Here is a 22,888-nt window from a genome sequence, read left to right on the forward strand (position 1 = left end):
GTTTAAAATAAAAATAGGCCTCCCCCCCCCACAAAAGGGTACCGTAATTATTAATTGCCAGGGACAGAACTACAGTCCAAGGTCAAAATGCGATAGCCCAAGACACAAGTGTTATGAGGCAGAATGCCCACCTTAGAACAGCATGAGCTGAACCTAGACACCTAGTGCCCCAGGAGCACCTATGTAAGTATAGATATGTGTGAACATACAAGAAGGCTACAGGACATGAATTGGGTCATGTACTTGGAGCAGAGTTTTAGCAATGTCTGAGGGAATCGTGACTATCACAATGTAAGCTGCAGAATATGACTAGTTTATAGAGCCAGCTAATCTAGTGTACACTGGACAATTAAAACCCAGCTTACAAAATTAGTGTGCATGCTGCCAAAACGAGCACACAAGCCCCGCTTAGCTTACAAGATCAGACTAAAATGGCCTGTTCATGGTGTGTCCATAGACTACCTGGTTATCAATGATTGTAGAATTATGGGCATACCTATACATCTATTTTAATACATATATAGACATACACACATATATACTCACACACAAAATATATAAGAGTTGCAGAAGTGTAAAGTAATCCACACACATATGTACTGTATATAGCGTGCGCAGATATAAGCCCCTAGGCTATAATAGCTTTAGTCTAAAGCTTGAGGTACGAGTAGCCCGGGCCAGTATTAAAACTTTAAAATAAATAAAATAGTAAAGGGTCTTGAGACAGCCCCACAGTGCACCGGCTCTCTCGGGCACAATTTCTAAACTGGGGCTGATTGGGCATAGAGGGGGAGGAGCCAGTCACACTTCTAAATTATTTAAAGTGCCAGGCTCTACTCTACCACTATCTAAACCCCACTGGCTGGAGCTACAGTGACTCTTAGTGGATGAAGGAGAAATAAGTATCTTTGTATTATTCTAATCATTTTTATAGTCAAAACTTTGGAATAAAAAGTGTACGGCAGATGAGGCACTGTCTCCCCTGTCTACCTTTTCCGCACATCCCTGATCAAAACACACCAAATTTCCAGCACTATATACTGCTGCACCTTTGTATAGTGCCCACATGAACATCTGTAAATCTGGCTCCGATACTAGACAGTGCCTCCCTAGCCATTCACCTCACCACACGTCAGTGTAGAAAACCCATTTACCAGAGTTGATGTCCTCTTGATGATTCGCCCGAAGGACAGATGTCCAGGCTTGAAGTATGTTGAATTTGGTTTCCCAAGCTGAGCTAGCTGCCTTTAGTCTGCATATCTCTTGTTGCCATTGGCTCTCCCCTTTAACTGGTCTCAGATCCACTACATTAAGGGAAGTGCTGAGCACTTTCAGTTTCTCCACACACTGTACCACCGACTGCTCCTGTAAATGGAGAAAGGACATGTTGATGCATGCTGCAAATTTAATTCACTAGCACACCAGTGTGACACAATGTTTTTCATCTGCAGGCTGCAATTTATGTACAATAAAAACTAAAATTAAAAAATAAATAAAAATAAAATCCAAATGTAAAGCTGTATTGTTACTAAGAATATTTACTCAAATCTAAAAGTAATAAACAACCATTGGCATCTCACCAAATACAAAGAAATCTGAACCAAGAATGTTCATTTCACTTCCTAGAGTAGTTTTATGTTATTTAGTTCAACAATCAACAGTTCTATGTACAAGGACTAAGTAATACCTTGAAAGGTAGAGGTCTACCTAGAACTGTCTGCAGCAATTTTACATTGGCAGACGACTGGGAAGAGGAGACCGCTAGACACTCCTGAATGTTCAAACAGATCGATTGAACTTCCTGAGAAAGCCTAGAGTACAGATAAGCAGTGATTCAGATGGACAGTTAACAGTGTATGAACAATTTTAATGTAACTCCACTCATGCTTCTAGAAAAACAAGAAAACAGCAATATGTGAAGACAATAGTTATTTAAAAAACAAACAAAAAAACACTACAATATGTTAAGCAAAGAAAGGGCATCTGATCTACCCATGTTATAGCATGACAGACAAACATTTTATATACAATAAGTGGAAGGTGGTTTATCATATTTATGCAACTGTGTCTAACTAAGCTTCTGCATTTATTTACATACAGAATGATAACATGGCTTTGGCAATGTGCTGGGTGATTTTATTTTTTGTCTAAAAAAACCCCAAACACTCAAATTTAATCAGCCTTGACAAAAAGGTGTCTTAACTCTATTGCACTGGCACAAACCTGTGATGATCGTGTCCTAGTAAGAGCAGAGTCACCTTTTTCACAGAGTGCTTCACAACCCAGAGCCAGTGCAGTGTTAGCAAGGCCAGATCAGAAGATTCCAAGCCGACACTGTCACACACCAGCCTGAACCGATCACGCCAGCGGAGGCACGACATAGCCTGAAGTGCAACAAATTTCATATCAGCAAAAAAAATAAAAAAATTGGAGCAGAAAACTGACTGGAGGTGCAAAAAGCCAAGTTAATTTTTTATTTTAAGTATTCTTCACTTCATGGAAACGGCCCTTTGCCAAGCTAACCAATCACACAGCTAAATCCACTTTTCCATTCTAATCCTCCTTGACCTGTCATTCACACAAGTGACCACCCACCTTCAAACCCTCCAGTCTCTTGGGTTCTGTTACATTCCCTCTCTTTGCTCTATTCCTATTTTTCAAACCACTCCTCTTTCTCTGTACTTCCAATTCTACTCCTGCACAATTTAAGGCTGTCTATCGTCTTCTTCTCTTTTTACACTTACTGTACTGCCTCAACAGCTCCATCGCTCTATAAAACGGGTTGAGTATGGGATGGCGGTGATCAAGATTCCGACAGGGTTAGGATACAGACACTTGTCAATAGGTATCCTATCCCTTCTCCTAACCCCTAGCTCTAACCCTCTCTCCCCAGTGCCTAAACCTCCCCCATAGTGCCTAAACCTAACCCACCGCCCCACACCCTACACCTAACCCTCCATCCCCCTAGTGCCTAACCCTAACCCAACTACTTACCTTCAGGATGCCAGCACCGGGATTCTGACAGGTGTTGGGAATCCAGTACTGCTATTCTAAGCGCCGGCATTCCACTTGCTGGGATTATGAAGGCATCCCTTCTAAAACCACCTTTATGCTGAGGATACTGAAACATAATACTCCTCCCTTGACCTCTCTTCCTCCATGCTCTCTCATCCATCCCTACATAGATGTCCCAACACTTTCTTAAACTAAACAAATATAAAACTGAACTTTTGAAGCAAGAGAGTCTCTCAATCATAAAATAGTAGTGCGCTGGGCTGTAAGCATAGAACAAAGTCAGCCAGGATTTCTGCAGCAGTATGCATAATCATAACAATTGACAACTCAATTTAAATGCTAGCTGGCAACAGAGCATCTAGACATGCTAATAAATGTAGTCTATTAAGAAAACTGATGTAGTTGAAGGGAAATGTAAAAGGTTTACAGCTGGATGTACCTTAGTACATAACCTATAAGGGCAATAATTTAACAAATATTCAGCAAAATTTTATGGGAATATATGCAAACATGCACACATTACAGAATACAGATACAATCTCCTTACGTTATAATATTGTTGTGCTATGTACTTCTTTTAGGATCATTGTGTCCCGCAACTAGCCTTATATATGTGTTTTCCTGAAAACTGTGTATAAGAATTGCTCTACCCTCTTACGCATCCATTTAATGGTTAGCATGCTACTCCTATTCTTTGTCTGTGCGTGTTAATGATACATAACCACCATAATAGAAATTCTAGGAAATTGTGGTTTCATTATCAGCTGAAATTATGTTGGTCTTTTGATATCAATGAAAAGAATAATCAATCAAAATATTCTCTGTGTTATTTACAATATATATGAACATACCATGATTCAACCTCTATTTGGAGAGGACTTGTTAAATTTATATAAACACTGCTTTGAGCATACCGAGATGTAATTCTTGATAAGGATCTACCATTTGATATATAACATCCACTATTATCATCCCTTTCGGATTATAGTGTGATTTACTATATCCGTCTTATTTTTGTTACACAATATGAGACTGCAATGTATGTACTTGTTTGTACACTCTTACCTGGTACTATTAACAAACGACTTATGTGTAACAAAAAAAGTATGCTCATGCATCAACTTTCTTGGAAAACAATATTTTAATAGTAAAATGGACTATTCATTGTGATAGTCCTACATTTATGGCTGTGTTCTTGCTCTGACGTGTGCCGCGGTAATCTACCTTTCCCTATCTGACTATCCCTACAGCCATACATCACTAGATTGCCCAATCCAGTCTGATCTTGTAAGCTAAATCGTGATAGGCCTGGTCAGTACCTGGAAGGGAGACCTCGAGGGAATACCAGGTGCTGTAGGTTAAAAGAGGAATATATGGAATTTTAGCAACGATTAGCAGAGCACCACAACTACACTCCTGGTTGTCACACTTACTCATGGTTTAAACACTGCAATTCTTGTTAACCATTACCATGACATACCCATTGTAATAGAACCTTTTAAATATTTTGCCAGAGGATTACCTCAAGACTCTGTGTCTAAACAAGGTTAACATATACTTGAATGACCTTGCGGGGATACATGGTACCATATATCTTATCTATATATAATAAAAGTTAAATTTTAACTGTATTGACTAAAGAGTTCCCCGGCAACTAGCCCTACTTTTCTCTTTTACACATTACAAAATAGGTAGACATTTTCTTGGGATTGTACTCCATCAACTACAGTGTATTTGTGCTTAGTCAATAATAACATTTGTGAATGATGTGCTATTACACAAAGGAAAGCAGTTGTGCATATAAGTAAAAGAGGGATGATATTTCTGAAAACTGGTGCATAGAAAACGCCAGAGGTGCCTGAAGCAATGAAGCAGACACTTATTTAGCTGCAATTTAGAATTTGAAGATCCGATATATAACCATTTTGTCAATTGAAATTTGTTTTCCTACACACATGCAATGAAAAAATATATATATTGTTCCCCAAACTTGGCCTCACCTTAAAGGTAACTTCATCTGTCAATGGAGAATGAATGGATTCAAGGCACTCAAACACAAGCATGTCCCAGATGTCAAAAAATGCAGCAAGATGGGCAACCACTGGGTGAGGTAGGTCCTGCTGGACAGCTGGATCTATTCAGGCAGAAATATAATGCAAGAACAATTTCCATAAAGTAATAATAATACTAACATTATATATTAAAAGGGATGACATTTGAGTTTTAAAAATACAAAAAGTGCACAATACAGTAGAACGTTGCAAGAATATTCATTAGAAAATTGGAAATGTTGATATTTAGTGCATCAGCCTGATAGTGACAATACTTTAGTTTATTTTAGCTAGATGGAATTGTCAAAAATGGGATATAGAATTTTACCTGATAAATACTTTTCTCGGAATTCCATGGGGGACACGGGAGAGAGACTGGTTAGAGTAGGTGCTGGAGGACTAAATAGTTTAAGCGTGACAACATAGGCTCCTCCTCCCCTATACCCTGAACAGAGCAGGCAGTTATTACTAACACTGCCCAAAAGGACAGAGGAGGAGGAGGAGAAAAGCAGAACCAGGCATACACAATGGAAGGGAGTCTAGTGGGCCTGGACAGCTACAACTCAAAGAAACAACCCCAAACAAAGCCAGTAGCTTCAGGAAGGGCATCTAGTGTCCCTTATGGAATTTAGATAAAAGAATTATCAGGTAAGAATCAACATTCTCTCTTTTACACATGGAGAGACACTGGGACATACCAAAGCTATTCACTAAGGGAGGAAACACTTCAGTGCTGTGTGTAGGACCCTTCACCCAAAACTAGCATCACTAGAGGTAAAGGTGTCAAAATGGTAGAATCTTATAAAAGTATGTGCCGAGGAGCATGTAGCAGTCCTGCAAAGTTGCTTTGCTGAGGCCCCACACCGACCCACTCAATAGGACCCAACTGATTGGGTAGAGTTGACAGTCAGAGTCTGAAACAGACATGCCCGCCGAAGTGAGGCCTGACGGATGACCGCCTTAATCGGAGAGATATTAACTGCTTGGAGGCAAGCCAAGCCCATTTATAAAATGTTTTTTTTATGTTCTTATGCGCTCAATACTATTTGACTAATTGTCAGATAGGGTAGCACTAACTAGCACGACAATACACATCATGCAGTGAGCATATAAAAAATATGCATTCATGATTAACAATATATACAAAAGTTTAGAGCTGGGCTTACTAGAGTATAGGCCAAGCCCATTTGCTTATGTCAGAGCACGAACAAAGTCTGTGCATCTGAATTCTTTGGTTCTCTTAACAAATATATACAGAGATCCACATCCACGCTCATACATGTGAAGGTCGACCGGAAATCCTACTGAAGCTCCACAGGAAAAGCAGGGACCACAATTCCCTGGTTGATCTGAAACCAGGAAATAACCTTTAGAAGGAATGCTAACTAGGTCCGCTGGACAGCACAGTCATGCCTGTGGTAAAGCCAGAATCCAGCAAAGGTGTAAAACCGCAAAATCCAACTTCCAGATGGCACACAGAGAAAAGTAGACACACCAGTCATCGGCACGTCCTAGCGAAAACAGGTTTTCTGCACACTGCGTTGTACGCAAAGCGGCGTTGGAGAAACCCCTGGCTCAATAGCTACCCCGTCAAAGCAGGGGAGGCAGATTCCTGTACTGGGACAGACCTGGAACGAGAAGGTCTGGCGGCCTGAGCAGGAGAAGTGAGGGTAGATCCACTGACGGCTTGCGGAGGTCCATTGACATCAGAGGGCATGGTACATCTGTAGTCACCAGAATGGCCGATCCGCTGTCAGTAGCAAGGACACTGGTGGAAAGATGTACATTATGTTGAACATCCAGGAGACATCTACCAGAAGAACCCTCGGCTCTCGCATCCTGGAGCAGGACCGGTGCCCCCTGTAAGTCAGGTAGTAATCAAAGAGTTGGCCGTTCCCCAGATATTCTCATCTTAGGTGGGAGAGTAAAATCTATAGATCTCCTGTAGCGCAAACCCATGTTGTATTCTCAATGAGTAGATGAAGTTTTGTAGAGACAAACAGTACACTCACGCAATCTCCAATGCCTGAACTGGACCCAGTGAGGCCCCACAGCAATAGACTGAGTGATAGTCTGTGGCACAAAAAAAGATGGTGAAGCATTTTCACAAGCAGTCATCCATGCTGTTGCAGCAGACTATACAGAATACACATATATGATGTACCTAGAGCATAAAATATAGTGGAATTTAGCTACTGTAGCTATAGTTATAACTAAGTATAGTTAGGTATTGAGGAGGAGTGTAATTAAATGCAACACTTATTTGCAGGAGCACAGGTTATTGGAGTAGATGACCTCCCAAAGTTCTCAGGAGATCCCTTAGCGGTCTTTCCACAGGAAAGAGTGCGCAAAGGAGCCTGAACCTCAGGTTTTAGTCAGTTACCGCTTTCAGAAAGGTCACGTTAGGAAGGGGGAGAGTAGTAGCTTTTAGCTAAGCCAGCAATGGACGCACTACATTAAATATAATATTCTCAGCAGAGTCTTGAACACACAACCGCACGTGTGCTAGTCAGACACTTAAAATATGAGCTATTTGCTCCTGTTGGAGTGTCCCATCTGGCTCCATCAGCCGGAGGGAGCAGGCAAAAACCAATAAGGCTCTTAGAGACCTGGAACAGATCAGTAGGATGGACCCAGAGCTCTGCCAGTTTACAAATCTTCTATTTGCACTGAAGAAGGGAAGGTAACGGTCTCTTTCTTTTAGTTTTTAATAAAGGACATGTTCTGAAAATGAGAGTGGATTTGACAATGGCTATTAAGGACTCAACAGTAACCATACTAGTGTGATCTCCCCTCAGTAAGGATAACTATAATTCAGAAACCTGCTGACGATCCTCCTCTGCCAGGGAAGAGATTTTGGAATCAGACTCCTAACCTACTGAAGAGGATTAAGCAGGGGACACATGAGTACGCAGTTCGGTCAGAGGCTGTGCTACCGGTGACCCCGAATGCTGTGCAGCGGTTAAGCATGTATCACAGAGACCACTGTCATCTAGAGCCGTACTTCTAAACTTGACCTGGCATTTTTTGCAGGAGAGGGATCTATGCACTAATGCACCTTTTGCTAGGAAAGCTCTGGAAAAAGAGGAGATATGGTAAGAACTTACCTTTGTTATCTCCCTTTCTACGAGGTCCTTAGGGTCCACAGGTGACCTTTGGGGTATAGGTGGATGACGCAGGCATCGGGCACGATATAGTTAAATTCTTTCCCCCAGGATGCACTGGTCCCCCTCCATACCCCGCCTCCCAGCCAGGGCATTACTCAATTTAGTAGCAAGCCAGAGGCCGGAGGAGAGGGGAGGAGAGGAGAGGAGAGAAGAGAAAAGAGAAGAGAAGAGAGAGAAAAGTCTGGAACATACAAGAATCACATTCTCACTAGGAAGGAGACAGACTGTAGACCAGACAACACCATAGCTACCATACAGGGTGTAAGAGCGGGTGTCCTGTGGACCCTAAGGAGCTCTTACCATATCTCCTCTTTTCTACTTCGGGTTCCTTAGGGTCCACAGGTGACCTTGGGGATGTCCCAAAGCAGTTCCCCTTAAGGGTGGGTACGCTACTGTACAGAAAGGAGGACCCGCCGCCCAAAAGGAAGCACCCTGAGATGCGTAGGCATCAAATGAATAATACCTCACAAAGGTCTGAACTGAAGACCAGGTGGCCATTTTACAAAGCTGAACAGCCGAGGCACCATGCCGAGCTGCCAACGAAGGGCTCACAGACCTCATAGAATGAGCAGATACAGAAGGCGGAGCAGAAAGGCCCTCCCTAGAGTAGGCCTCCGAAATAGTCAAAGCCATCGTGCCAAAGTCTGCTTCATGGCAGGCCAACCCTTTTTATCGAATCCAAAAAGGACAGAGTCTGACTTTCTGTATGACAGAGAACGGTCCACATAAATTCTGAGGGCTTGCACCACGTAAAAAGAGGCCTCACCTGCTGAAAAACCCGGCCCAAGAAAAGCCGGAACCACAATTTCCTCATTAATGTGGAAACTTGTCACCACCTTAGGAAGGAAACCAGGGCGAGTACGAAGAACTGCCCTGTCCTGGTGGAACACCAGAAATGAAGAGCGACACGAAAGAGCCCCCAAATCTGACACTCGTCTAGCCGAAGCAATGGCCAGAAGGAAGACTGTCTTAAACGTAAGCCATTTCAAATCCACTGCTTCCAGTGGTTCAAAAGGCGGGCCCTGCAAGGCCTGAAGGACAACCGCCAAATCCCAAGGCTCCACCGGAGGCACAGAGGGAGACTGAATCCGCAGCACACCTTGTAAAAAGGTGCGCACATCCTGCAGAGTCGCAATCCGTCTCTGAAACCACACAGACAGGGCCAAGACCTGTACCTTCAGTGAAGCCAGGCAGAGTCCTAGGACCAGGTCTGCCTGGAGGAAAGCCAGTATCCTGGAAATCCTAAACATCCGAGGATCATACCCTCTAGGAGTGCACCACTGAAAGTAGGAGTGCCACACTCTGTGATAAATCCTAGCAGAGGCTTCCATGCACTCATCAAGGTGTTAACCACAGCACCAGTGAAGCCCTTTGACCTTGCCTCAAGAGCCATGCCGTCAAAGCCAATCAACCCAGATCCGGGTGAAGGCAGGGACCCTGTGGCAACAGGTCCCGACGTTGAGGTAACAACCACGGAGTGTCTATCGACAGACTCTGAAGTACTGAGCACCAATGCCTCTGTGGCCATGCTGGAGCCACCAGTAGGAGCTTGCCTCCTTCCTGCTTGAACTTTCTGGGTACGCAAGGAAGAAGGGACACCGGAGGAAAGAGGTACGCGAACCGAAAAGGTCCACCTGACCAACAGAGCATCTACTAGTAGAGCGCCTGCGTCTCTTGTCCTCGATCCGTACACCAGTAGTTTGTAATTGTGTTGGGAGGCCATTAGGTCCAAGTCCGGAAGGCCCCATCTGTCCACCAGGAGTTGAAACACCTCCTGGTGAAGAGACAATTCCCCTGGATGCATGTCGTGACGGCTGAGGAAGTCCGCTTCCCAATTGAGGACTCCAGGTATAAACACTGCCGATATGGCCTTCCGCCCATGTCAGGATGCGTGACACCTCTTGCATAGCCGCCTGACTTCGTGTCCCTCCCTGGTGGTCGATGTACGCCACCGTCGTGGCGTTGTCTGACCGCACCTGTACAGGACTTCCTTGTAGGATGTGTTTTGCTCTTGTGAGAGCCAGAAAGACTGCTCTTAGTTCCAATATATTGATTGGAAGGACGGTTTCTTCTAGTGTCCATCGACCCTGAAATGAGTGGGGACCTGACACTGCGCCCCAACCCCGCAGACTGGCATCCGTTGTTAGTAGAGTCCAGTCCGGTATCCAAAAGGGGCGTCCCTGGGTGAGATGCTGAGTTTGCAGCCACCAAGTCAGAGACAACCTGACTTCTGGGGAGAGCACAATTGTCTGTGCCTTCAATTTCCGAGGTGATCTGTCCCAATGGACAAGGATCAATGTCTGTAGAGGCCTCGAATGAAACTGCGCATACTCCACCATGTCGAACCCTGACACCATCGACCCCAGGCTGAGACCCACCGGGGACGCCGGGCCCTTCCTCCTCCAGAGCCCGGCGGTTATGTGTCCCTGGTGGCGGGGGGTGTAGGAGAGCCGGTCCTGACTTCCGCTGGACTGTCAGGGCCGCCGCTCAATCCCGCTGACTGAAGTCAGCCGATCCAAACTTCAGGGGCTTCTGATACCCGGTGCTCCCCAACCTTCTCCGGCTGGGGCACCACGCAATACTGATTAATGCCCTGGCTGGGAGGTGGGGTATGGAGGGGGACCAGTGCATCCTGGGGGAAAGAATTTAACTATATGGTGCCCGATGCCCGAGTCATCCACCTATTCCCCCAAGGTCACCTGTGGACCCTAAGGAACCCAAAGTAGAAAATTCCCTTTAGCAGATATGTTAGGAGCCAGTAAGGTGATTCCAGCAGAGGGCACGTACAGTGGCATGTGAGGAAGACTGCACTGTACTGTAAAGCCACAAATATAATTGTGTGGGCTTTAAACACTTTGCAGGGAATCGGCTAATAGACTAGGGTAGCAACGAACAGTGGTTTCTTGTGAGCACCTACAGAAATAAGCACTTTAGCAGAAGTATACAAGATATGCATCAAATAGTACACTACGTATAACATAATAAAGAAAGCATGATATTTCAAAAGTTCTGATCTCATGGAACCTGAACTTGTGACCTATTTGTTAATGTAACATGAGCACCAGCCAGCTGAGCCCTCTTGTTTATACAATTAAGTTACAGTAATTAGCATAATACCCAGTAGCACCCTGCACACAGGAAGTTCAGGAAACCACAAAAAAACAGTATGTGAGGTCAATTCAATTAGGGTGGAAGCGAGGGTGTTGTCTGCGATGTCCTGTTAATTATGTGCCTGTGCTGTCAAGCTTTAACGGTTTAGAGCCAAGACTCCACCAGCACCTCCTATACCCAGTGTCTCCTCCAGTGCCCCCCATCTTTGAAAGAGAAATATGTTAAAGGCTGTAAATATGTTTTCAAGGAATAACAAAATGTATTTTGCCAGCAACAACTTGTTTGAATTCAACAAGAGGGAAACTGTAGAAGAAGAGCAAGACAACAAGCCACAGAACAGAATTCAGATGAAGATTACAATTTACCAACCTTCTTGGGCTTCTTAACGAAAGCATTCATTTTTGGACTATTTTACATATAAATATTTACCTTCAGTTTGGTAACATTTCTACTAAACAGGCAAACCCATTCCTTTTAATATGTCACTTTGTGTTCAAGTAACTGCTCTTCGTTACTTTCACTCCCACTCATGGTCTCCGACCATAGACAAATGGCTGCTTGATACTTCTCAGTATATTCCCACACCTCCTCTTTAGTACAACTCTCAGACCTTAGATCTCATGTTTTAATTAAATTAAACAAAGGTCAGTTTTATTTCAATATCACTTGTGGTACAAGGAGTTTTTAGATCCACTGTACATCTCCCCAAAACACTGAGCTGCTAGGCCCCACATTCAATAAATGCATGACTAAACCAATCACAAAGGGAGAGTGGCAGTGTGTGTTTATTCAAAACTGGTTAAAAAAAACGTGAGAACTCATTTAAAAAAACAAAACATGTGTAGTGATAAATGGTAACAATGAACAAAAAGGAACAAAACTACCTTTGTGAACTTCAACAGCAATTTTCAAGGCACTTTGCTTTTTCTGTGTCCTGGTTGCATGTGCCTCAATATAAGATTGCCTTAGTCTGTTGATAAGCAATATTGACCTGCCAAGAAAATAGGCACCATTACAACATGCTGATTTATATACATCTATTCCTTTGTATATGTAGGGATGTCTACATGGAGTTGGAAAGCTAAAAATTGTGCCTACACACTCAACGATGTGCTCACGATGCGATATCGTGAACGCTTTCCCCTGAACTCTACCCGACACTCCAGGACGAGATATGGAGATAAAAAAAGTGCACAATCTGACCAAAGATCTATTGTGCATGATCTAACGATTTCCCGATAATCAGATCGTGTGCGATAGCAGACGGATGCAAGCACGGATCAGGCAGATCCATGCTGCAAGCATATGTGTAAAAAAAACTAAATCACAGATGCACGCATGGATAAGTGCGATCCCTGTGATAAAAAATAAATCAATAAGCGACAGATGCATGGACGAATCAGTGAGATCCGTCCATGCATCTGTGTTGAAAAATGAATTAATAGTGAAAGATAAAAACTGTGTGGCCCCCCCCCATATACAGGGGACATAGGGGTCCCCTGTATTTAGCTCAGCCAGGGCCTGAATTGTCAGAGTCAGTCCTAGTTGTCAAAATACAGGGGACAAAAAGCGCAGGGGTCCCCTGTATTACACATAACCAGCACAGAGTTCTTTCTAGATGGAGTAATGCCACAACCAAGGGAACCCTTTCACCGGGTCCTCCGGCCAAAGCGTTACCCATGACCGCTAGTCAGCCAAGGCTGGGAATCCCTGGGGAAGTGGGGAGCCCCTCCAATGAAGGGATCCCCCATTCCAGAGCACCCCAGGCCTGGGCTCATAGCCCGGGATAACCCCTGCATCGCTGGAGCGGTTGGTGCCAGTTGACTATGTAAAGTGTACTGCAATTAAAAGTAAACATATGGTCTTTTGCAGTAGAACTACAGGTCCCAGCAAGCCTGCCCCGCATGCTGGTACTTGGAAAGCCACAAGTAGCAGCATGCGGGGCATTACAGGCCCACTGGTACCTGTAATGGAGCGTACACACGGTCAGATTTGTCAGATTTGTCAGATGAACGACTGAACGATTTGAACGATTTTACCAAAGTTTTGAACGATTTGAACGATTGAACGATTTTTGACTGCATTAAAATGAATGGAATCGTCCAAGTCTGACTGCAAACCCATCAGATGTCAGATATCGTTATCTGACAAACGGGAACGCGCATCGTTGATCGTCCATCGTTCAGGCATGTCAGATATGAACGATTTTCCTTCAGATATGAACGACTGAACGATTTTTAAATCGTTATCGTTCATATCTGAAGGAAAAATCTGATCGTGTGTATGCACCATAAGTTCACCTGTAAAAGAAAATTATTATATATATATATATATATATATATATATATATAAAAATAAAGATCGTAGATACACACCATGAGAGTACAATTTTATTAACACATACATGCACTCTCACTATGTCACCTAGTATCCCTGAAGCCATTCACATCCCTTTCTCCAAGTAGTGATCCAGGGATACCTGTAAAAATATATTCCATACTCACATCTTCCTATGCAAGGATCACATCCTCTTCGTTTCATGTAGGGCATCCATGGTCTTTAGTCTGTCCTCTTGGGATCCATGCATAGGAAGAGGTGAGTATGGAAAAATGTTTTACAGGTATCCCTGGATGACTACTTGGACAAGTGGACTCAAATGACTTCAAGGATACTAGGTGAGTATGAGTGATTATTAAAGCATATATGCACACTCACAAAGTTGTACTGTCACGGTATGTGTGTCTTGTGTTTATTTTAATATTTCTTTTGCAGGTGAACTACATGTACCAGCGGTCCCTTGTGGTTCTCCAAGTAACAGCATGCACGGTAGGCTCGCTGGGACCTGTAGTTCTACTGCAAAAGTAAATATTTTTATATCACATTTACACTATCAACCTAGCAGCCACCGCTCCATGGGTGCCGGGAATAGCCACGGGCTATCAGCCCAGGCCTGGGGTGCCCTGGAGAGGGGGAGCCTTTTTAATGGGGGGGTCCCCTCCTCCCCAGGGATCCCTGGCCTGGGTTGACTAGCGGACAGGGGTAATGCTTTGGTATTTTGACATCCAGGACTGGCTCTGAAAAGCGCTGGTTGTGCTAAATACAGGGGACCCCTATGTTGTTTGCCCCCTGTATTTTCACAACCAAGACCGGCTGTGAAAAGGCCGGGGCTGGTTGATCTTTGGGGGCGGCATACAGTTTTAATTTAATTTTTATACTTGTATTTATTGTTTTACACATATGCATGGACGGATCACACTGATCCGTGCATGCAAGTGACGTCCACATCGTGCGGGTCCGAATGACATGTCGTTCTGGCATAAACAAGATATGCTGCTGGATCGTGTACGAGATTGCCAGATCTAACCTGCTGTAGGTAAGATACGAAAGACGACCCATGGATACGCAGATCGGCATCGTTATTGTCAGTGGATACTCAAGATTTGCACAAATTAAGCAAGATCTGTGTTCTGATGCATCGAAATCGGCCAGATCGTGCATAATATCGTCAGTGTGGGGGCACTTTCAGAGCAGTGACAAAGAAGGTGTGCCTTTCAACAGCTAGTTGTACTATAAATCATAGGAGGTTTTAAAAGAAACTGCACAGGAAGATCTAGTCTCTATCGCATTCCTATAATTAAACTTTTACAAGCGAAACGCTGGTTGTTGTGCCAAATAGGTTTGCCTGGTCTCTATAATAGTACTAATAGTTTTAATTTGGAGCAATTAGTATATTTTCTCACAAGATATTAGTGGCTTGAGCTAGTTCCAAAACAGAGCCAGCAATGCCACCTGAATAGATATTCCCAATATGAACATAAAGGTGATATGAGATAGTCCAACATAAAAGTGGATTATTTTTACCAGTAATCCAGTTTCTTTGAAGCACTCCAAGGCAGCCTTACTCATGGGTTGATTCATATTCTTATCAGGTAGACAGGGTTAACCAGGGTTGGTCTCAGGTCTTTTAGCACCCTTTGCAAGAAATGTTGGAACAGACCCTGCCCTTCCCAATCCAACATTATCCATAATTAATACTATGTATAAAAAAATATCACAAAGTGGCTGATTCTGAGTCAGACGCACTGCCGATGTCAGACGTAGGGGAGAGATTTTTTTGCTACTGCACATGCGTCTAAGGCGCCCCATGCACGCATACCGATTGCGTCTGTACAGAATCGTAGCTGTAATTTCAAGCACACGCAGGGAGAAGTGTATTGAAAATGTAGTGGGCATTCCTGAGATGGTCCATCTTATGGAGCTGTTATGTGCGTGTTGGTGAAAGCGGTTGTGTACACAGATGCTCGACCTCACATTGGAGGCCATACTCAGACGGAGGAAACTGCACCAGCCATAGGGCTGGTGCAGGTTTCGATGATGCAAAAAAATGGTGCGTCTAAAAAAGCACCAATAGGTATTTCATTGTCTATGGACGCTGCCAGTGGACGTCTCAGTACTTGCACAAATTCATATGCGAAGAGTTTTGTAGCTGTATTTGCACAAAATCATAGATGTGTGACCAGCAAAAACAGGATTTTGGTACTTACCGTTAAATCCATTTCTCCGATTCCACAGGGGACACTGGAGCTTCATGACAGTGGGGTATAGACAGTGGGTTGAGTTGAGCCTGGCACTTTAAAAATCTACAAGTGTGACTGGCTCCTCCTCCTCTATGCCCCATCAACCCCAGTTTTAAAGAACTGAGCCCGAGAGGAGACGGAGAACAGACTGAAGAACAGAGAAGGAGAATAGGAAAATAAACATCCAACATACTGACACACTGCAAGAACACAGCAGGCTGCAGGGATAAACAGTCACACAACGAAAACAGACCAAAACTGCAACAGAACTGAAGCAGAACAAGCAACTGAGAACAGGCAAGAAGCACTGGGTGGGCGTCCAGTGTCCCCTGTGGAATCGGAGAAATGGATTTAACGGTAAGTACCAAAATCCTGCTTTCTCCTTCATCCACTAGGGGACACTGGAGCTTCATGACAGTGGGGACGTCCCAAAGCTACCCTCCTGGGGGGGAGAGTGCTGAACGCCCTGCAAGACACTACGACCAAAATTTGAAGTAGAAGCCGCAAAAGTGTCAAATCTGTAGAAACGTACAAAAGTATGAACCGAAGACCACGTCGCTGCCCTACAAAGCTGTGAAGCCGAGACACCTCTACGTGCCGCCCAAGAAGTACCCACAGAGCGCGTAGAATGCGCAGAAATGGATACCGGCGGTGGTCTAGCAGAAGCAACATATGCCTGACGAATAGTCAGACGAATCCACCTGGCCAAAGTTTGTTTAGACGCAGGCCAGCCACGCCGATTAGCATCATAAAGGACGAACAGAGCCTCTGATTTACGTAGCCCCTCAGTACGGGACACATAAATGCGAAGTGCCCGAACCACATCCAAGGAGTGAGAATCCCCAGAAGAGTCTGACAACGCTGGCACTACAATCGGCTGATTCAGATGAAAACCCGAGACCACCTTGGGCAAAAAGGAAGGTCGGGTACGAAGTTCCGCCCGATCTTCGTGAAAAATCAAGTAAGGGGAACGGCAGGACAAGGCTCCAAGTTCAGACACACATCTGGCCGAAGCCAGGGCCAATAAAAGGATCATCTTCCAAGTCAAATACTTCAATTCCACCTCCTGCAAAGGCTCAAAGGTGGATGACTGAAGAAAAGATAAAACAAGATTCAGGTCCCAAGGAGCCGTGGGTGGCACAAAGGGGGGCTGAATTCTAAGTACCCCTTGAAAAAAGGTCTGAACCTCCGGAATCAGAGCTAGGCGACGCTGGAAAAAAATAGAAAGAGCAGAAATCTGCACTTTAAGCGATCCCAAGCGTAACCCCGCATCGAGGCCTTTTTGAAGAAAAAGAAGAAGACGTGGTAAATGAAAAGAGGAAGTGGAGGATCCACGACCTTCACACCAGGAGATATAAGCCCTCCAAATGCGATGATAATGCGCTGATGTTACCGGTTTTCTAGCCCTAAGCATGGTAGGAATGACCGACCTAGGAACTCCATGGCTTCTTAGGATGGCGGTCTCAATAGCCACGCCGTTAAACGAAGCCGCCGTAAATCCGGGTACACACATGGACCCTGTTGTAGAAGGTCCGATCGTAGCGGAAGAGGCCAAGGTTCGTCTGCCAGAAGGAATAAAAGATCGAAGTACCAAACCCGACGAGGCCAATCCGGAGCCACTAGGATGACGGTGGACGACTCTCGTTTGATCCGCTTGAGAATCCGAGGGAGGAGCGGAAACGGTGGGAACAGGTACACAACGCTGTACGGCCAAGGGATCAGTAAAGCATCCGCTCCCACCGCTGCCGGATCCATGGTCCTGGAGCAGTAAAGGGGTAGTTGATGATTTATCCGAGATGCCATCAGGTCTATCTGTGGTTTCCCCCATCTGCAAACCAGTTGATGAAAGACCTCGGGATGAAGGGACCACTCCCCGAGATGAAGATCCTGACGACTGAGGTAGTCCGCTTCCCAGTTGTCGACCCCCGGAATAAACACTGCGGAAATGACCTCTACGTGTCTTTCTGCCCACAGAAGGATGCGACTGGCTTCTCTCATTGCCATCCGACTGCGGGTTCCCCCTTGGCGATTTATGTATGCCACTGCCGTGGCGTTGTCGGATTTTATCCGAACCGGAAGTCCTCGTAACAGAGGAGCAGCCTGTATCAAAGCTCTGTAGACTGCCCGCAGTTCGAGAACATTGATTGGTAAGAGGGACTCCTGCTGCGACCAAAGCCCCGGGAAATGATTGTCCAGAACCACCGCTCCCCATCCGCGGAGGCTGGCGTCCGTGGTGACCAAGGTCCAATTCCAAATTCCGAAGCTCCGACCCGCTAACAGATGCTCCGTCCGAAGCCACCAGAGCAAGGATATGCGGGTCCGGGGAGACAGACGCACCAGCCGATGCATCTGTAGGTGGGACCCGGACCACTGAGACAGAAGATCCAGTTGAAATATTCTGGAGTGAAATCTGCCGAATTGGATGGCCTCGAAGGAAGCCACCATTTTCCCCAGGAGACGGATGCAAAGATGCACAGATACTTTCCTGGGTCTGAGCACCAGATGAACCAGCTCCTGTATGGCTATGGCCTTGTCCCTTGGCAAGAATATACGAAGCAGAACAGTGTCTAGAATCATTCCTAGGAACTGAAGTCTCTGGGACGGCATCAACTGAGACTTCTGGAAGTTCACAATCCATCCATGTTGAATGAGAATCTGATGTGTAAGGGACACTTGGTGTAAAAGGACTTCTGCCGTCGGAGCCTTGATGAGTAAATCGTCTAGGTACGGAACTATCGTCACCCCCCGAGAGCGCAAGTGAGACACCATGACAGCCATCACTTTGGTGAATACCCTGGGAGCTGACGAGAGACCGAATGGCAGGGCCTGAAACTGGAAATGAGCTTCCCTGATGGCAAATCTGAGGAAAGCCTGGTGAGGAACCCAAATTGGGACATGCAGATAGGCGTCCTTGATATCTATCGACACCAGAAACTCTTCTGCCTCTAGTCCCGCAATGACAGAATGGAAAGACTCCATCTTGAACCTGTGAAATGAAAGATACTGGTTCAAGGATTTCAGATTCAGAATGGGTCTGACTGACCCATCTGGTTTCGGAACCACAAAAAGGTTTGAGTAAAACCCTTGTTGTCTTTGTGCAGTGGGAACCGCCACAAGGACCTCGGCCAGCAAAAGTTTCTCGATCGCTTGACGCAAAATTAGTTGCTTCAAGGGATCGACAGGCAAACCTGTTGTAAAATAACGCCCAGGAGGAGTGAAAGCGAACTCGATCTTGTACCCTTGAGATACCAGATTTCGAACCCAAGTGTCTGGAGAAGTCCGTCTCCAAACCTCCGAGAAACGCTGGAGGCGAGCCCCCACCTTCGGATTTCCGAGATGGGATGGGAGCCCGTCATGCCACAGGCTTGTCTGCTGGCTTGGGATCTGGACGGCGGCCAATATTTGCTTGACGTCCTCTAGCACGGCCTCCTCGCCCCGCTGAAGACGAACCTCGCGATCGTCCCTGAAATCTTGCAGATGCTCGAAAGGAACGAAAGGAAGGTCCCCTAAACGAGCGACGCGGAGGAGGTGCTGATGAAGGTAGAAAAGTACTCTTACCTCCAGTGGCCAGCGAGAACCATTTGTCCAGCTCTGGACCAAATAATATCTCGCCTGTGAAAGGAAGAGCTTCCACTGCTCTTTTTGACTCTGCATCCGCTTGCCAGGCACGAAGCCAAAGTGCCCGGCGAGCAGAGACCGCCGAAGCAGAAATCCTAGCGCCTACCTGGCCGATATCTCTGGAGGCGTCTCCTAAGTATACAGCAGACTCCTGAATATGTTCTGCCAAGGTGATCAGATCTGCCCGCGGAGTGCTGGATCTAAGACCCTCAGTCAATTGTTCCGCCCACTTTTCCACAGCCTTGTTGACCCAAGATCCTACCAAGGCCGGTCGGAGAAGTGCACCTGCGGCCGTATAAATGGATTTCAAAGTGGTTTCTAATCTCCGCTCTGAGGTTTCCTTCAATGTAGTAGCTCCTGGAACAGGTAACGTGGTCTTCTTTGACAACCGAGAAACCGAAGAATCCACAGGTGGCGGGGTCTCCCACCTCTTCCTATTTTCCGCAGGAAATGGGTAAAGAGAGAAAAAACGCTTAGGAATCTGGAATTTACGGTCCGGATTCTGCCAGGCTGCCGTCATCTGTTCGTCTAACTGGAGAGAAACAGGGAATGTGACGGCCATCTTCTGTGACCTGGCAAATAAGGAGTCTTCTAACGATTCTGGAGCTTCCTGGACAGAAATCTTAAGAACTTCCCTTACCGCTAGAATGAGTGCGTCAATACCTTGCAATGCCTCAGGTTCTTGTGAGTAAGTCTCTACGTCTGATTCGTCCAGCATCTCCTCTTCCTCCTGAGACGAGTGATCCGCTGCCGAATCCTCATCCGACTGGAGAACCGCTGGAAGAGCCCTCTTCTTAGATGAGCGACTTACCGTAGCTTCAGGAGCTTTAGACGCAGAACCCATCGCTTGAGCAAGGCTATTCACCGAGCGGACTAAATTCTGAGCCCACGCTGGTTCTGCTAGAAAAGAAGGGTGAGATGTGCCAGGTAGATCTCTGGCAGCCTCCCGTTCCCTACGGGAAGCGGCTAATTCAGAAGAAAGGTCCGCCATGACCCCTGCCAAACTATTTATGAAGGAGGGAGTGACAGACTGCGTGTTAGCACTGTCTGCTTCACACGTCTCGCACAGGGAAGACCCTTCGGAGCGAGCATGGGTAAATTTCTTCCTGCACTTAGTGCAGGCAAACAGCTTTTGTGATGCAGTTTTTTCTGTCCTGGATGTCATCATGTACTCACAGACAAGCACCACATACAATTCAGGAATGCAGAAGAAGTATAGGGAGAAGCAGAATTACAATAATAATGCTACTCAAATTGCAGGCAGAGCAGTATAGGAGGAGCAGAATTCAAGAATAATGCAACTCAGTAACAGGGGCAGACAGGCATATAAGGGAGGAGCAGTCAATAGGACCAGAAGGTAGTTAAAACCACCTTCTGTAATTACAGACCCCCTGTAGAAGCTGTCAGATTTCTCCCCTCCCCCTCCGCTCAGTGCCTTCAGGGAATGTAGAAGCTCCTCTCTCTGAGGCGCCACTCCCGTTCCGAGCGCGCCAAACTAGCCCAGGCAGTGAAGGAGGAAGAGGAGGAGGGACCTATAAGCTCCTCCTCCTAATGGCCGCCGCTTTGTATGCGTGCGGCATACACTTATTCTGTGTCCCCGCCCTGACAGCGGGGGCCAGCGGCACGACCGCCGCCAGTGATAAACGTGCCGGTGCCTTTTACACAAGCACCGGCACGCAGAGGCAGGACTGCTGTGAGCGCGCCTACTTAACAGCCAGCGCCGGTGTTCTATCGCAACACCAGCGTGGCACTGACAGCCGCGCGCTGTTTTCAGACCCAGCAGTTATTTTCACCTCTCCTGCTAGTCAGGAGAGGTGTGCTACTCACCGGGCTGCTGCGGCCAGAGCGCTGGGCAGTGAGGGGAGAGCGGGGACCCGGACACAAGCCAGTGTTAGCCGTGGCGGGCCCCGCTGAGTCTGATGACTCCTTCACTGCCAAAAGGCAGCCTCCCCTCCATAGGGTGACCGGACACAGGCTGCAGTAGCCATGTGGTCCCCTCTCTGGCGGCTCCCACGATGCAGGCAGACTGTCACAGCTAACAGTCTGCCTGTCCTCTTGCTTGATTCTTTTACAAATCATATAAAAATTAATATAAGGGCTGGAGACAGCCCCTGTGCACCGGCTCTACTCGGGCACATTCTAAAAACTGGGGTTGATGGGGCATAGAGGGGGAGGAGCCAGTCACACTTGTAGATTTTCAAAGTGCCAGGCTCAACTCAACCCACCGTCTATACCCCACTGTCATGAAGCTCCAGTGTCCCCTAGTGGATGAAGGAGAAAGACGGATACCGATGCGGCTGCATCCGAATTAGGCATTTTGGCTTGTTGCCATCAAATCCGACTCAGTCCCTGAATCTGTATACGAACTTCCGTTCTGCTCCATATACAAACACAGGAGCACAGCAAACAGTCTGCTGCTGCATTCTAGTCACATCACATTGCAATTTAAACACTTCTCCCGGCAAAAAAATAAATAAAAAAAGATGCATGCCGCTAGCAGAGTGTCGCGGGACCTGGCAGCTCACTCAAGTCAGGCAAGTTACGCTGCGTGACGTATTGAGGCTAGATGTATGAGGACACATCTGTATTATGGATTCTAGAATTTACAAATTGCACAGTACTAGCGTTCCCGCTAGGCTGTTTTAGCGGGGCACGGCGCCCTGCCCTCCTTCTGGAGGGCAAAAAGCACCCTGCCCTCCAGAAGGAGGGCAAAAAGCGCCCTGCCCTCACAGCCTGCGGGAGCCGTTCCCACCCGCAGGACGCAGTGTCCCGCGGGTGGAGAAACATGCGGTGACCCGGTCACCGCCGGAGAATAGACGCCGGGCGCATGCGCCCGGCATCTATTCTCCCTGTCTGCAGGGCTTGGGGGCTGCCAGGCGTGTCCGTAAGTGCCGGGCACGCCCCCAAGAGTGACGAAAAGGGGACGCGTCTTATAGACACGCCCCCTTCTCCGATGACCGCGCCCCCTTCTCGGACGCGCGCGGGCATGCCCTCTCTAGCTCCGGCGCCCTGCCTCCCGCCGGAGCTAGAAGGAACACTACAGTACTGTGTTATTATCCGGTGACATTTTTTCATATAACTTTTCAGATCAATCCCAAACAAATACTTTTTACTATTTCAAAGAGACTTTTCTACACTAAATAACCATGGTTACCCACTGTGTAATAAATCATCCTTGAGGTTTTTTTTTTAAATATTGTTACACATATTAAACATCTGCTGCAGGAGGACAGTGAACTGAGTTGACATGGACTAACTTTCCCAAGTCGGCAAGCTGCTGAACGCCGTTCACCGACTCTCTGCAGTGGTACTTGTAGCCAGCAGTCCTGGCTGCACTATTTCCAATAGT

At 46.2% G+C, this 22,888-nt stretch overlaps 1 protein-coding gene across 1 annotated transcript in view; it reads right to left on the minus strand.

Annotated features, from left to right (window-relative positions):
• MDN1 (midasin AAA ATPase 1) overlaps nucleotides 1-22,888 on the minus strand; it is a 389,265-nt gene that overhangs the window by 140,942 nt on the left and 225,435 nt on the right. Inside the window, exons 52-56 of the mRNA XM_088472042.1 lie at nucleotides 12,229-12,335; nucleotides 5,016-5,149; nucleotides 2,224-2,384; nucleotides 1,688-1,811; nucleotides 1,155-1,365 (exon numbers count right to left, since the gene is read on the minus strand). Of these exons, the coding sequence (XP_088328168.1) occupies nucleotides 1,155-1,365; nucleotides 1,688-1,811; nucleotides 2,224-2,384; nucleotides 5,016-5,149; nucleotides 12,229-12,335 (737 nt within the window). The remainder of the gene's footprint in view (nucleotides 1-1,154; nucleotides 1,366-1,687; nucleotides 1,812-2,223; nucleotides 2,385-5,015; nucleotides 5,150-12,228; nucleotides 12,336-22,888) is intronic.

The sequence above is a fragment of the Taudactylus pleione genome, unplaced genomic scaffold (assembly GCF_031769625.1).
Source record: "Taudactylus pleione unplaced genomic scaffold, aTauple2 ptg000015l, whole genome shotgun sequence".
Classification (NCBI taxonomy): Eukaryota; Metazoa; Chordata; class Amphibia; order Anura; family Myobatrachidae; genus Taudactylus; species Taudactylus pleione.